A 17,035-nucleotide genomic window follows, 5' to 3' on the forward strand; every position below is an offset into this window, starting at 1 on the left:
ATTGGACAGAGTTGCAGACACCTGAGAAAAAGCCGAATAACACTATCGGACTATTCACTTTGATGGATTCAGGTAGTTGGAAGGCTCGGGGCTGTAGTTGTCTTGACTTCCCCACGAGGTGATAAGTTTTCTTATGTTCTCCGGTTAATGTTCCCGTGTACTAACAATGCAGCTGAGTATGAAGCCTTGCTCCACGGTCTTCTAATGGCTAAAGAGATGAATCTAAGCCGGGTGAGATGCTTTGGCGACTCAGATTTGGTAGCTCAACAAGTTTCTGGTACTTGGGATTCTAAGGATCCACTCATGGCGGCTTATCGTCGAGAGGTTGATGCTATTGCGGGTCACTTCAAGGGTTACCAAGTTGAGCACATTGATCGCAGGAAGAACGAGGCGGGTGATACTTTAAGCCTGTTAGGGTCTCAGCATAAGCCGGTACCACCTAACATCTTCCTGGATATTTTGCTTAACCCTTCTATCAAGTTGCCTACAGAGGAGGATCTTGATGTTCCTAACCCGAAAGCACAATTGGTGGCGGCTCTTCATGCTATTCCTGATTGGACAGTGTCGTATTTGTCTTACATGACCCGGGGCGAGTTACCTGAAGATGAGATCTTGGCCAGGCAGATAGCCCGGCGATCTAAGTCAATGATGATTGTTAATGGGGAGTTGCATCATCGCAGTGCCACAGGGGCGTTTCAACATTGTGTTTCTCCTGAAGAAGGCTATGAGATTCTGTGAGAGATTCATGAAGGAGATTGTGGTCATCGGGTCGGCTCTAAATCTCTCATCGCCAAGGCTTTTCGTCACGGTTTTTATTGGTTGACGGCTCATGCTGATGCTGAGGATTTGGTCAGCAAATGTGACTGTTGTCAGAAGTTTTCACGACGAGCTCATGTTTTGGCTCAAGAGTTGAGGATGATTCCAATTACTTGGTCGTTTGTGACTTGGGGGCTTGATATGGTTGGGTCCTTCAAGAGGTCCAAGGATAAAAAAACACCTTTTGGTGGCAGTTGATAAGTTCACTAAGTGGGTTGAAGCAGAGTCGGTTAGTAAGTGTGATGCGGCAACGGCGGTTCAATTCATCAAGAAGGTGATCTTCCGTTTTGACTTTCCACACAGCATCATAACAGATAATGGTACTAATCTCTCTAAAGGCGCTATGAAATAATTTTGTCAACGGGAGCATATTCGGCTTGACGTTTCCTCTGTGGCTCACTCTCAATCCAATGGTCAAGCGGAACGAGCTAATCAAGAGATTCTACGAGGCATCAAGCCCCGGCTTATGGTTCCTTTGAAAAGAACACCGGGTTGTTGGGCGGAGGAGTTACCCTCAGTGTTATGGAGTATCAATACAGCCCCCAAAAGATCTACAGGTTACACACCTTTCTTCGTGGTTTATGGAGCAGAGGCGGTTCTCCCTAGTGACATCCGTCACAATTCACCCCGGGTGGCGGCTTATGTTGAAGCTGACAATGAAAAGGCATGCCAAGACGCACTTGACCTGTTAGATGAGGAGCGTGACCTCGCGGCGGCTCGTTCAGACATTTACCAGCAAGATCTACATCATTACCACAACCGCCGGGTCAAAACCAGAACCTTTCAAGAGGGCGACTTAGTGCTCCGGCTCATCCAGGATCAGACGGATATGCATAAACTATCACCACCTTGGGAAGGACCTTTCGTGGTTAGCAAGAATCTGCATAATGGGTCATACTACCTTATCGACGTTCGAGACCACAAGGACTCACGCACATCGGAGAAGGAGACCCGTCGGCCATGGAACATTGCTCATCTTCGGCCCTACTATACTTGAGCCACCAGATCTCATGATGTACATTAGTCTGATGATGTATATATTATAAACAATATAATAAAGCTGGCATCCTTGATAATTCAAGGCCTCTGTCGTTTCACTTCATCGAAGTTGAGTCTTTATGTCATCTTATATGTTCACTTAATAGGCTTGATGCCCAAATTTCAGGGACCAAAGAGAGTTGGATGCACAGCACAGCTCAAACATAGGTCCCCGACGAGCATGATTCGTAAGTGTGTCACTTGGGGGCTTCCTGTTCAAACATAGGTGTCTTCACCAAAGAGAACATGGCATTACTACCCTCTTGACCAGGTTATCTTGTTCAAACATAGGCGTATTTGACCAAAGAGGACATAACCTTTCCGGGTCATCCTACCTGTATACCAGCTGCTTCAACTCCATCAGGTCATCCTGATTGATCCGCTGAACTCTTAAACAATCAGTCTTTTACGGTGTATTCACCAAAGGTCCTGAGCTTGCTAAGGTTCAAACGACGGTTTGTCATGCAAGAGCACGGCTTACAGATAGTCAGGATAGATCCAGGCTTCATAAGCCGCCTTCCTTGAAACTTGGATAAATCGGCCCGTGATGCATGCTGCTACTCTGCCCTGCGTACTCCCGATAAGTCTATCTTTAAACAAGACCTGACTTTATCTAGGTTCAAATGTTGATTGGGTACTGTAAGTGCCGGCTCACGGAAAGCACGTACCTTCCAGTGGCTCAGGCTAGTTTCATCGAAGAAGACACTTTGGCTTGGCGGCCTACAAAAGCCTCAAATTTTTTTGATTTCTTATTTCTTTCATCTCTTTTTCGCCATTTGGTTTTACAAATCGGGCCAAGCTGCCCTATTTATGACTCATATTTGAAGCATCTTTTGGGTTTTTTGCAACCCGCCAGGATGGCAGACTCTAAGTCGCCAGAGCGTAAGAATCTGATGTTTAGAGTTATAGCTCTAAAAATTCTAATTGCATGAAGCTGATAAACCGGCAGTTTAAGTACACACCACAGATACGATATTTTATTCAGCATTGTGGTTAGACTCGCCCTGGTTATGAACTTTACGTCCCCAGTGGCTTCAATTGGGTATCATGACCCGCCCGGCGGTAAACTGCCAGGGTACTTGTGATTTGTTTGTGTGCAGGATAATTATCACAATGATCTGCATAAATCCACGCTATCATAAGCATATAGAGATAGTTTCTCAAATTGGCAGATCAACAGTATTGCGCAAAACAGAAATGCGCACGATGGCACGGCGGATTAAAAGTTTTACTACCCTATTACATGACTCCATGAGTAAAACAAGATCAAGTGTTTTGCAAGGATCAAGCATGTACACTGCCCGGCGGTTCATTCTTCTTGGCCTTGCTGATTTGAGGCCTACGGGTCATCCCTTTCCGGTTCTTCGTCCTCCTCCACCGTCTGAAAATTTGGTGATGACCAATCGATACCAGATAAAGCTTGAAACTCAGCTTTGTCATCTATAAGATCAGACGGCTCAACTTTAGGGGCAAAAGTATGCTTACGGATTGGAGGGATCAGATCCATCACTCTATAAGTCGGCGTGGGCATCTTCTGATTTTCTTTGTTATAAGCCAGATGGTACTTCAAAAGGTCTGAGTCATTGGCAATCTGAGTTGCCATTGGACGTATATCTTTCATACAAGCCGCAAAGTCATTTTGGTCAAACGGAGTACCATCCTCTTTTAAGCTTGGGTATCCAGTGGCTACATCGGCCGGGTCTAGTTCTGGTACCCATGCTTTAGCCCGGCTCAAAGTTGTCACGGCGCCGGCTCTTGCAGATGATCGCTTCATCTCGTCAATCCTAGTAGGCAGCACAGAAAGTTTCTTCAAGACATCTATCAAGAGAGTATGTGCTGCATTAGTTCGAGAAATTGTGGCTAGTGCACGCTGAGCTCCAGTATAAAGTTGTTCAACAAGAGTGTAAACAGCTTTGAGCTTCACAAGCATATCTTGGTTAAGATTGCTGCTCCTGGGACCTGAGTAAATTACAGATTGGTTAGCGGCGGTTTATACTATCAAGAAAAGGATTCACTTTGGATGGTTAGCAAGGCGACTCACCAAAGATAGCAGAAACCATCTGAGATACACGGTGTTTTAAGTTGGTGAGCTCAGTGGTCACCTCTTGAAGAGCCGCCTCTGTTTTCTCAGCTCGTTGCATCAAAGCAGTCTTTTCTTCAGGCCAAGTTTTTCTCTCCGCCTCAAAGCTGGTTTTCAGTTTTTTCGTCTCAGATATGCTAAACTGGAATTTTGACTCAGCCTTCCGGGTCTCATATTCCTGATTCGACAGCCAGGTCTTTGCATCAGTCAATTGTGATTCAAGTTCAGCAGTAGCAGCCTGTATAAAACACAGAGTTGTCAACATGTTCATATCAGGGTTACAGGAATATAAATCTCAAGTCTTTTGCAAGCAACAACACTTGGCACTTTGGGGCTAATGCCTGCCGAAAAATTTATTAATACAAAGCGGCTCATGTGAATAAGTCCCAAGCACTTTGCAAGCAAGGCTACTTGGCACTTGGGGGCTAATGCATATCGCTTGTGTCTTCCTACTATTTTATGATGACCCGGTTGTGCTATAAACAATCACAGCCAATTTATGGAGGCTACACAGATAAGCTTTCACTTTTAAACAATAGTAAATAGGACCGGCTCATTCGTGCTGATTAAACCGACCCTTGGGGACTACGGATGCAATGCTAAATTGTTTAAACATCCAGTGTAATTCTAAACCGGCCTTGCAAGGATTCTACTACAGATGCTTATGGATTATTTTAAGTCTACATCATATCCAATCTTATCATAACCAGTAGACTTGGGGGCTGGCGGGATATACATAACTTATTTAAAGCCGGAAATCATACCTCATTCTTTTGATGCATCTGCTTCACCATATCAATTTCAAGATCATGGCTGGAGTGTACTTGGTTGAGGTAGCCAGACAGAATTTCACTGCTGCTCAATTGTGCATAGTGGGAGACATCAAACCTCACTTTCCGCCTCTCAATAACCTCTTGCTTGGTGGAGTGCTTGGCCAAGACAATTGGATTTCCCGGTTCTATAAAACCGGTGCCAGTGATCAGAACGTCATCAGCATGAGTCTCTGGCGGCTTAAGCGAGCTTGATGGTTCAGTGTTTAAAGAGTCGGTATTGGTCTGTTCAACGGAGAGGTCGGAAATTTCAGGTGGAGTGTCAGAGGCAGGTTCTTCTGGCTATTTTTCAGAGACTTCGGGTGCAGAGACTTGCTGCTCCATTTCAACAACTTCAGGTGCCTCAGTTGGTTTGGTCACCTTTGCCTTCTTACTAGGCTTTGCTTGTCCGCTACACGAGTTGTGACAAATCAGTATAATTGTATGAATGTAAAGAAGTACAGAGTAAAAAGTAATTGTCGTTACCCAGGGGCAGTCTTGAAAGCCGGCAGCTGGGTCTGTGATGAGTCGCCAGAGGAAGAACGGGAAACCTCCTGGTATTTGAATTAGAGGAATTGAGTGGATGGTGAACGAGGCCCGTCGGCGGGTAAAGGGAATTTATGTTTGAAAAGACCTCGCTTCGGCGTTTCCATGGAGCCAGAGTGTTTGGTAAACCGGAGGACAATTCTTCACCTCCGTTGTTCCGAGTCTGGTGCCGGCTCTCGTGCTGCTTTTGCTTCAAAAGAAAGTGAGGATCCAAATGAGCTAAGGGGTGTGAAAAGCTTACTTTCCGGATTACTCGTCGAATTTTTTGTCTTGGCAAAGGTGCTGAGCCAGAGGGAATAATGGTTACCTCTTCTTCAACTGCTTGGCTGGCCCCCGTGTCATCCTGAGAGTAGTCAATGTCAATAAGATAATTGAAAAAGGAGCCAAGGGAGTCAAGGGCTACCTCTGACTCAGCGCTATCATCTAGCTCAAACATTTCAGAGGCACTTGGTTTCTTATTATGCTTCTTGGTGGGTTTCTTGGCGGCTCTCTTGGCAGCCCTGGCCTTTTTGGCGGCTTCATGGTCATACTTTGCCTTCCAAAAATCAGATTTAGCCTGTGAAAGACAGTAAAATTGAGTTAGTGCAATATCTGACTGATGAGATGAAAGTAAAGTAAGTTAAGAGGCTCACATCTGGCGGCGGATTAAGTGTGCAGAAAGGGTTCAGACCCACTTTGTTGCAGTCTTCTATATCTTCATTCAGAAGGGTTTTTGTCATTTCAGTAATAGCATCATCCATTAAGCGCAAGGGGCTATGGCGTAATGGATCCTTTGTACCGCCTGTATAAGTACACATTAAGCCGGGTCAGCGGCTCAAGGGTATGATTCGCCACGAGACCCAGCACCAGACCAAATCAATGCCAGATAGTCTGTTTCCCAGCAAAGCCTTGACCTTCGCAATTGTGGGGGCAAGCTTTTTACGTTCAGCGCCTAAGAGCTTTTCCGGGAGATTATGCTTCAGGTCAAGACGTTCAGTACGATAACCCGGCAATGGATTCTCGTCAGCCGGAGAGGTATCCTTGCAGTAAAACCATGTCTGGTTCCAATCTTTGGGATGACTCGGCAGGCGAGCATAAGGGAAGATGGCATCTCTTCTTCGTTGGATTGAGATTCCGCCAAGTTCCAAGCTGGGCCTGTTTGTAAACTTGTTTTGGCGGTTCAAATAGAAATTTCCCTAAAGAGTTCGACACTGGGCTCCTCTTGAAGATATACTTCGCAGAAAACTTGAAAGTTGCAGATGTTTGACACAAAATTGGGTCCGATGTCTTGAGGATGGAGTTGAATGAAGTGCAGAACATCTCGGAAAAATTTAGAACCGGGTGGTGAGAAGCCCTGATTCATATGATCAGTAAACACAATGAATTCGTCATCTTTGGGCCGAGATTTTTCTTCGCTTGGAGCAGGGGCGCGATAATGCATGACACTTTTTGCTGGCAAATACCCGATTTTGACAAAATCTTTGAGTGTGCCCTCAGTAACGATGGAGGGAACCCGGTTACACGAAGTGACTGTCTTTGGCGGCATTGTGAACAAAGAAGCCTAAAAAAGAAGAAAGGTTTGCCGGTTCAAATTGATTCATTAAGCCGGAGATAAAAGACGCAGCATATATTCAGAATGGCGGCTTAAGTGGGGCCTAATGATATATGGGTAATTGTAAGCCGGTGATGTAAGCCGCCATGACCAACACGGATATTCAAAATCTGACAAGAGCAAATTCTACTAAGTGTTGGGACAAACAGGTTTCACGGGTTGAAGCTATAAGATTGGATCTGTAGCTGTTCAGAAAAAAGAAATAAAATATAAACCTAAGGTGGCGGCAGCAGAAAAGTGGGGGTGCCCAGATGAGATCTGTTGAGATGAGGATACATTCTGATATCAAAAACAAGTGCTAAAACTGCTACCGCGCAAGATCTATATTGTTTTTTCGGATCAAAACTATGCAATTTAAGGAAGCAGAAGGAGGAACGGTGATGAACGCCGACGAACAAGGAAACCCTAAGACAGATCTATCAAGAGGAAAGATGAAGACTTACTGACGCTGATGGACAGTGGAGGGTCGATGGCGGCGTTCTGATTCGTTCAGGATGATGCAGCGGCCGGTGTTGATGCAGTGGATGAAGGTCAACGGCGGCAGAGCTCGGGCGTGCTGGAGCGTTGCGAGAAGGAAGACGAAGACGAGAAGGCAAAGGGGGAGAATGGAAAGAGGACTCATGGCCTTATTTACAGGATTGGAAGGACAAGTGGCAGGCGCGAGAATCGAGGAGACAAGGAAATGGATAGGTGACGGCACGAGCGCCTCGATTTTCGAAGGTTCGTTAAAAGAGAAGGTTTATTAAGATTTGGGTCGTATGTGGTATTAATAACAGGTGACGTCATGGCAGGTTATAACATCTCACAGGAAAATGAAGAAGGATTTTTCTAAGTGTTGAAGATTGACATGAACAAGTTCAAATCAACCTGGGGCCTAATGTTGGGGATATGACTATTGGATATGACCCGCCCAGGAGGGGCCGGGTTATCCCAATGGCGGTTCATCTGGACAAAGCCCATGAGTATGTTGAAGATGGAGGTTCATGAAGTAGGCCTATTAAAGGACCCAAACCGAAAGGCGGCTTAAGGCTCATAAGTGTAAACCGCCATGTATATGTAACTTGTATTGTAAGGCATGTAAGATAAGTCACCGGGCCGAACACGGTTGTATGAGCCGGTCGGGACTCTGTAAGCCGCAGGACGTCAACCCATGTATATAAGGGGACGACCCGGCAACGGCTTAGGAGAAGAGACAACATATCAAAAGCCAGGCAAAGCGTATCCGCTCCCTGGTAATCGAAACCCTAACAATACCATCTCAAACTGGATTAGGCTTTTACCTTCACCGCAAGGGGCCGAACCAGTATAAACTCCTCGTGTCCTTTGTCCCGTTTAACCCCTTTAAGCTAATCATGTCGCAATGGCTCCACAACTAAGTCCTTTCACGAGGACATCTGTCGTGACAATTCCACGACACGTTCACTATGCCAATGTTGAAGAAGGGTTTCCTTCGCAAACTTTGGAACATAGTTGCCATACTGTGTGTGTCCTAATAAAAACATCATCAATATTGATAAATATGAAAATAATAATGAACAAAAGTTTGTGATGTATCTGGAACTTATTGAATTTTTATTGGCGTCATTCAGATTTTATTTGCAACTAAAATTTCCTCATCGCTCTTAACAACTCATAAGTTTCTCTTTTCCACTCTCAAAGATAGCCTTAAAGCAAAGAGAGATGAACACAAGGAATGGGTCAACAAAGGGAGGAGCTTCGCCTCCAAAACACAATGCTCTCTAGGCCCTCACAAAGTCTAGGAAATAGCCCACCTGCCCAAGGGGCATGGTGTCTATTCGTAGAGAAAGCGGAAATCTTACTCTAACAAAGTAACTAGCCCGATCGCTTTTTCTTTGTCTTTGCACATTTGTTTTTCATATGATATTTCTTTAATATAAAAAGTTTCATGTCTTTGCTCTCAAGATGTGAACGTTTTCAAATTTGAAATGAAATTTTATGATCTACATACATATGACTGCTCGATTTTTGTTTTGATCTAATATATAACAACATTTCTTAGGAAGTATGCAAAATTACGCAATTTTATAGTTTTCTTGCCGTCACTATTATTGGAGGTAAAAAGCCATATAAAAATGTTAGACAAAATATTTGTAAATTTCTAGCGAAATAAGTTTGTCATTGTTCATTTGTGTTAATTGGATATGTTTGCACATGTGCAATTACCAGTTCATAACATAGATGAGTTGAAATACAAGGCGGTCCAAGCAATGAGACATTTAAAAAAATCCAAAAAGTGCATTTTTTTCATACCATCAAAAGTTCCCAAAATAATTTAGCGTGAACCCAAGCAATACACTAGGAATCTATAAACATTTGCGGAAAAATGTTTTCACTTTTATTGTGCTCAATATTTTTGTAGAGCTGAAGTAACAAATAGTATTACTTCAATTTTTATTTTATTATCCTTACTAACAAAATTGTGTCTTTATCCTCCAGTTTATGGGTGCGGCTAGTATTGAAATAATACACTTCTGAAGTTAACCCTAAAGAGTAACTAGACTTACTCCTAGTTCCGTTCCGTTCAGAAAGTATGAGTGCTTATTTGATTCAACTTGTTTTCATAGGAAATTTGAAGGCTTAGAATGATTAGAATTTTCTTGTGCGTAGGATTGGAAGTTGTGGGAATTTAATCTTGGGTTGTTTTGGAATACATTCCAAAGGAATTTTGCATTCATCTTGGAAATATTCTTTAATTTCAAACAAATTTGATGCAAATTCAAACTTTTGAAACCCAAACGAACATGACATTGTTTTCCTCGATTCCTGAGTTTGCAAGAACCGTACGAATCGAAGTGTTACCCCTAGAAAAAGTGGCAATCTGATAATCATGTAACCACATGTTTCTAATATTAACACGAAAATCTCGGCAACATTACTCAACTACCCTCTCCGTTTCTAAATACTCCCCCGTTCCAAAATAGATGACCCAACTTTATACTAACTTTAGTGTACAAAGCTGGGTCATCTATTTTGAAACAAAGGGAGTATAAGTCTTTGTAAAGATTTTACTATGTACCACATACGGATGTATATAGATATATTTTAGAGTGCAGATTCACTTATTTTGCTTCGTAAGTGGTTGATATTGCAATCTCTTTAAAAACTTATATTTAGAAACGAAGAGAGTATAATACAGTAAAAAAATCTATAGCAAAGCTGTATACTTCGTCTCCTACTGCATAGTGAAGAAACAATTTTAGTGGTACATATAGTGCAGATATGCCTGAATGCAGAATCTGAATCGAATTGATCAAAGTTAACTCTGTGCAATCCATAAACCAGTTCTGTACCAAAGACTGACTAGTGTCAACAGACCAAAGAACAGCAAATATACATGTTTTAATTCACAGTAGTGAATAAAACCTTATAGGCTCACTCTGATGGTTTCGATGGCATTATATGATTTAACAATGTACACTGAACATTTCCACCATTTTACAGCTGTTAGGAATCGTCGAATTTTACAAATTACTGAAATGAAACAGGTGAGGTCCTGGTTGCATCTCCAGCGAACATCAAGATTAAGGTTGACTGAGTAAGAGGTATCGTGTGTCACAGCATCGGTCTTCTCATTTGGCAGCCTGCTCGATCACAGATATCTTCGTCCACCTTTCCTGCTCTTCGGGTGCATTATTGCCCTGAAGAGGTGGCAACGAGAAAGCACTGACTGTGGAGCTTTTGCTTCGGATCTCTTTCAGAGCCCTAAGCGCCGCAACCGTGCTCTTCATGTACATGCTCTCCATAAACTCAATCTCATCAAGCTCCGGAATACATCTGCTGTTAGCCAAGGAAGAACTGGGGTTCAGATGCTGGTCCGCAGTGTTGCCATCTTCTTTTCCCTCTTCAATTGATACAGATGGTTTGCTTGATGGCAGGAGCTGGTCGAGCATGGCCTCACACTCCTTCACAAGCTTGTACAGGAGGTCAGTGGTGAAGAAAGGCTGAAGCAGCACATTTTGGATGAAGGGCAGACGGATAAGAGCCCCAGTTCTCTTGTCATACTTCTTCAGAATCTTCACCAGCCCTGTAATTGCAACAGAAACATGAGCATCGTTGATGATGAAATATCAAATAGCTAGGCACTTTTATCGTTAGCAAATTCTAAAAATAAATTAGGTGAAATCTGCTGAAAATGACAGACAGGAAACAAACATACAAGTGCTAAGAAGCTGCATTTTAGGAACAGCACAGCCATAGGTAACTTATCGTGCCCCCTCTATAGCGAATCCGTGGATGCAATAACTTGGTGGTAAGATTAGATAATTCCACTGTGGTACAAGCACTAAATTCAAATGAAGGGCATTCAATGGTGGCAGCGCCGGTGTTACAGGATTGTCGAAATTGTCTTCAGGATATCGGGAAGGTTACTGTCGAGCACTGTATTAGGGAATCAAATATAGTTGCTCACGAGCTAGCTAAATGGGGAAGTGCTAACCCTCCTGCTTTGTGGGTGGAGGCACCCCCTGATTTTATTTTTAAATTTTTAGCAGATGATGTAAGTGTTATTTGAAATTGAATAAAGCTAGCCCGGACGCTTTCCCGTAAAAAAAACCCTGATCCCTCCACTAGCACCACAAGTAAAAATGGTGACAAGAACAAATGGTGAAAAAATCCTGTTAAAGTATACAGAAACCATGCATCTGGCATGTCAGGTTTGTCATAAAACCAAAAAAAATAAATTCAAAGGTAAGGCTTTTTATGTGTCACTAACAATCAGCAAGTGAACACTTTGAGACAGTGACGGGACTTCAGTACTTGACTTGCCCAATTTAATCAGAAGTTTCCTAGGTCATTTCATTAAATAATTTTTGAACATAAAATAGATCATAAAAGCTTTTTGCCACCGACTTTGATAGTTGCATTGTTACAAAGGACACATAAAAGGAGCCAATATGGTATTGAGTGGGCCACAGCGTGTCCACTAAAAGATGTTTGGGCGAGGGGCACTTGTGGCCCAATTTATGCACTTGGATATGAGTTTGCATCCAGACTTCTCCAAAACATGCAAAAACTATATAATCATCCATGAAATTTCCATTGATCTTCCGATTAGTAAAAGGGAGTTAACTGCATATCAACCTTGCTAATTGATTCAATGTTCATTAACATGTTGAGCTTGTCATGGTGCAAAAAATGAGCTTATCTAACAAAGAGTACAGAGGAAAAAAGATCCCACCCGCAATAATTTGCCAAGCCGAAAGAAAGAAAAAGGCGAACTGATAAAACCCCTCAACTTAACAAGATCATATGTTCACTATTAAGCTTTAGTGCTACTAAATTCTAACATATTCTCATCCAGGTTAGTAAATTTGATCCCAAGAGAAAACAACAACCATCAAAACTGGCACTTAAATTGTTTTAGATTATATTATATGATTTGTCAGCAACCCCAATGATAACTAGAGCAGCATTTTTTTCACACTAGAAGCAGCAATATTGACAAAGAGGAAACAAGAGTAATCAATTGTAAAGCTAACAAATGAAGACCTAGTTTGCACAAGCACTATATATGCTCATTGCAGGACAGTCTGGAGAGGAAGTAAATGATCTAGCGCATAATACAACGTCATCAGGACATTGTGTGAGTATGTGAAAAACAAAACATATTTTTAGTGACAATAGCAGAACACCATCTTGAATGACAAAAGTTCAATGCATCATGTGACTTTAGAAGTCTTATTACATCGTGAGATGCAATTTCACGCTACTGAAAAGAACAACTTATTTTCTACAAATTTTTTTTTATGTTTATAAGTCTAGATCTATAGTCGAATATTTGACGATTTCTACAGAAAGCCAGACAAAATCATGTCTAGTAGACCTAAAAATGTACTCCCTCTGTCCCATAATATAAGAGCATTTTTTACGCTAGCGTAGTGTCAAAAACGCTCATATATTATGGGAAGGGGGGAGTAGAGCCTATTAGGGCCATTTCAAATCACAGGAGAAAGAAATATAGTGTGATTTAAACTGATAAAAGATATCTATGCTTACGCGATAAATTGCTAATTTCTCGCAAGAAATCAAACTATTGATATCGTGCTGACGCAATTTCGCCCCAACCATTTATACATTTGTCAACGGCCGGGGCAGCAGCACGCGCAATTTCAACGGCGCAGCGGATCTATTCGCGTTGACTGTGACACAAGTGCTAGACTCACTGACAAGGAAGCCATAGCTGCTCGGAGGAACGGCAACTCCTCTTTTTCTTTACTCATGTTCACATAAGACGTAGAACCTATTCAGGCCATTTCAAATCACAAGAGAAAGAAACATAGTGTGCTCCAAACTGATAAAAGATATCTACACTTATGCGATAAATTGCTCATTTCTCGCAACAAATCGAACTGTTGATATATCGTGCTGACGCAATTTCTCCCTGACCATTTATATATTTGTCAACGTCCGGGGGAGTGCACGTGCAATTTCAACGGCGCAGCGGATCTATTTGCATTGACAGTGACACAAGTGCTCCACTCACTGACAGGGAAGCCATAGCTGCTCGGAGGAACGGCAACTCCCCTTTTTTCTTGACTCATGTTCACAAAAGCTCAATCTTAGTTCCCCCGCTTTAAGATGTAGGCTCAGTTACCTAATTACCCGTATTGGAACCATCTTCCTACTCCCTTCCCATCCACTACACGCACAAGCAATTCCAAAACGAGATAAGCAACAACAAAGTACTACGTACTCACTGATTAGGAGACAGCATAAATAAATAACTAGAGACAACTCCATGCAGCGGTGATGCGGCGACTCACCGGTGTAGTTGAGGGCACTGTAATTCTCAAGCAGCACCATCTCGCCATGGAAGTCGACGATCTCCTTGTGCACACGCAGCAACTCCTCCCTGGACTCCATCCCGGCAGCCCGGGCCACCCTGTCCTGCAACTCCTGCACCACTCACCCGCAATCTCAGTCAGATCAATGGACTCCGCGAATTACAAAGAAAATAAAAATAAAATGACGAATTGGACGGGCGGCCGGCCGGCCGGCTAGCAACCTTCTGGCGGATGATGTACTCCTCCTCCTTCTCGACGAAGAAAGAATTGAACTTGTCGAGCTCGGCCTCCAGGAGCCGCATGAAGTCGGCCTCCTCGGGCGTCATCGCCGCCGCCGCCTCGTCGCCGCCGTCCCCGGCGGGGTCCGAGACGCGGGCCCGCTTGGCCTGCCGCTCCTCGCCGTCGGCGCCGAGGCCGATGAGCTTGAGCCGCTTCTTGAGGTCCTTGTAGGACAGGAACTTGTCGCGCCACTCCGGCAGCGTCTCCACGATCTGGCTGCTCAGGCTCTTGCCGAACTTCATCGCCCCAGGCCCACGGAAACTATCCTCGCCTCCTCGCACGATCTCCAATGGCGATGGGGGGCGGAGGATCGAGGGATTGTGAGGGCGTTCGGCGGTCCTGCGGCGGACGGGGGTGGTGAAATAGAGGGGAAAGGGAAGGGGGGGGGGAGAGGATATGCGGAGACGGGCGAGGCGAGAGTGGAATATTCGCGAGCGGGAGGATATTATTTTTCTGCGGTGTGCGCCAGTGGTTGTTCTTCGCCTGCGTTTCTGGGTTTCTTTTTCCGGATCGCAAGTGAGACCCAGCACCAGCGCTCATCACAGCGAGACCACGTCTGGGTTTGACGAAATTTGCAGGTGAATTGTTTTTCTTCTAAAATAAAATGTCAGTGGGACAGCTACGGAATTTATTGGCCGAGAAAATAAAGTTGCAAATGTACAAAAACATTGGTGTGGAGAGAAGAATGGTAAAAAAGTTTGTTGTTCTTTTTTTTTGCGGGGAGGTGTTTGTTGTTCTAATGTGGTGTTGAATATGAATCTCGACGAATTGATAGATATTCTATTCGAACGGAAAATTGTCTTTTCACGAAATAAAACCCTACCACTTGAAAGGTTAACTGTATACTATCTTCCAAAATAAGTGACTCAACTTTATACTAACTTTAGTTATTTTGAAATGAAGGAACTTTGTACTAACTTTAGTTATTTTGGAATGAATGGAATGAAGGGCTTGCCCAAAAAACAGAGAAACCGGTGTATTTGAAGTGGTTAAAAAACATCACACTACAAATTGGTATAGAATCCAGTTAGACGATAGTTATTTCTTGACAAATTCTACTCTCATGATTTCGCTTGACTCCCTCAACATGCTTCCTATGCATCAGTGGCTCTTAAACTATCACGGCTTTCTCATCGTGCTCTTTGTCGGCTGTAGAGCGACAAAAATCACGAGGGTGGATGGTGATGTGACAACTTTGCTCAGGCAGATGTTGAGATGGAAGATGATGTGGCGCAAAAATGGATGATCCAAATTCCAGCAAGCCAAATACATACCACAATAAAAATGTTAATTTTCTGTGTTTGTGCATGCATATATAACTTTTCACATGTTAGGGAGAGGGCCATGTCATTATCCACCTCTCATCAGTCACCACCATGTTCTTCACACATCGATGTGCACGCCATCGTATATTGTTAGGAAAGAACATGTGGATGCAATGCATATATATGCATGTGTGTGTAACTTTTGGGATGTTAATGGAACAGGGCCATGTCAATGTCCACATCTCCCCTGCCCACAAAATTCACCACTTTAATCTCTGCAGCGGTTGGATACATGATGAGGAAAATCATGATAGTGTAGTCACTGCTTTTTTGTGAATTGAGTTCTAAAATGTAACATGGCATTTACATAGTTACTTACATCTTCGGTTAATTTCATAGGGAAACTATAAAAGAAGGCCCTCTGGTATAAATAAAGATCAAATTTTTTGTTCATGACAATTTGATACTAGAACGTGGATATGTCCATCCATGTTGCCAATCAACTGATTTATTACAAAAATATCTTTCTCAACCAACCGGTTTGGGTCACATATATCTTATCTTGGTGACTAAACCTTAAGCATGATTTGCTACACAAATAGTATATGCTACATGATCGCAAGACCACTTTTGATTAATAATTGTATACTAATAATAAACATTAATAATGCTCTTCACAATGCTAAGAAAATTTCTAGGACTAAATAAAATTATACACACCCCAAGTGCGACACTATTGGCTTTCCTGATTGAGAATAAAAAAAGTATTATTGTGAATTAAGCATAGCTCAATTGGTTAGGTTTCGTGTAACGGAGTGTGTCCACCCGATCATCTGGCACGGGTGCTCGCATTTTTCTGCATATGTTTCTGACTTTTTAGTGCAATTCTTTCAGATGTTTTGTATGGCGTGCCCATTAACTACGAGGTGCTTGTAGTGACCTCATCAATCCGGTTATCTACTGATCGAGTCCTCCAAAGGTCCTCGTAGGGTAGTGTGTATGTGCATGTTTGTGCGTCCGACGTTGTATTGTGTTTCTCAACAAAAATTTGTTTTGTTTTGTTGGCTGAATTCAACACTTGTCCTTTTCGTAGATAACACCTTATGTATGTTGTGTTTCTCATACTATTTGTCGTTTTTTCTGTGGTTTGCTCAATGGAGTTATGATTTTTTTTACTTGCTACCAATTAAGGATAACTATAAAAGACCAAAAAAGTGATATTTTGTAAGGATGTCATATAAGAGGTGGCATCTCTTTTAGACTGTCATTGGGCACTATTTATTAGCAAATAAGCTCAATTTTGTTTCCTCATAGAAAAAAGATCAATTTTGTTATCTTATTACTTGCCTGCTAGTTAAGATTGTTACTCCTTCCTTCCATCTATATAGGGCTTAATGTGTTTTCCAAGACCGCCTTTGACTGTTGACAAGATTAATAATACATGAGATGTATAATGTGAAAATTATATCATTGAAAGCTCCTTTCACACGTGAATTTGACTGTATAATTTGTGTAAGTTGCATGTCATATATTATTGCCCTCACATATGGTCAAAGTTAGCCTAAAAAATCGCACTAGACCCTATATAGATGGAAGAAGGGATTTATACAAAATGCAGACTGTTTTGTAAATGAACTGGATAAGAACAAAAGTTAGCCTAAAAAATCACACTAGGCCCTATATAGATGGAATGAGGGATTTATACAAAATAGCCTAAAAAATCGTACTAGGCCCTATATAGATGAAAGGAGAGATTTATACAAAATGCGGACTGTTTTGTAAATGAACTGGATAAGAACAAAAGTCAA

The 17,035-nt window shown here is 42.5% G+C and overlaps 2 protein-coding genes across 2 annotated transcripts; both read right to left on the reverse strand.

Annotated features, from left to right (window-relative positions):
- Positions 1–3,193: 3,193 nt before the first annotated feature.
- On the reverse strand, positions 3,194–4,821 carry LOC147960451 (uncharacterized). Its single transcript, XM_087533357.1, has 3 exons — positions 4,699–4,821; positions 3,896–4,172; positions 3,194–3,813 (listed from the first exon to the last, which is right to left on the reverse strand). Exons 1-3 carry the CDS (start codon positions 4,726–4,728, stop codon positions 3,194–3,196), a joined length of 927 nt encoding a protein of 308 aa, XP_087389483.1. The 5' UTR covers positions 4,729–4,821.
- Positions 4,822–10,220: 5,399 nt separating this feature from the next.
- On the reverse strand, positions 10,221–14,369 carry LOC147960452 (SPX domain-containing protein 1-like). Its single transcript, XM_087535036.1, has 3 exons — positions 13,905–14,369; positions 13,663–13,795; positions 10,221–10,925 (listed from the first exon to the last, which is right to left on the reverse strand). Exons 1-3 carry the CDS (start codon positions 14,202–14,204, stop codon positions 10,471–10,473), a joined length of 888 nt encoding a protein of 295 aa, XP_087391162.1. The 5' UTR covers positions 14,205–14,369; the 3' UTR covers positions 10,221–10,470.
- Between the last annotated feature and the right edge of the window lie 2,666 nt (positions 14,370–17,035).

This window comes from Triticum urartu, chromosome 7A (genome assembly GCF_056163025.1).
Source record: "Triticum urartu cultivar PI428250 chromosome 7A, HENAU_Tu73, whole genome shotgun sequence".
In the NCBI taxonomy this organism is placed as follows: domain Eukaryota; kingdom Viridiplantae; phylum Streptophyta; class Magnoliopsida; order Poales; family Poaceae; genus Triticum; species Triticum urartu.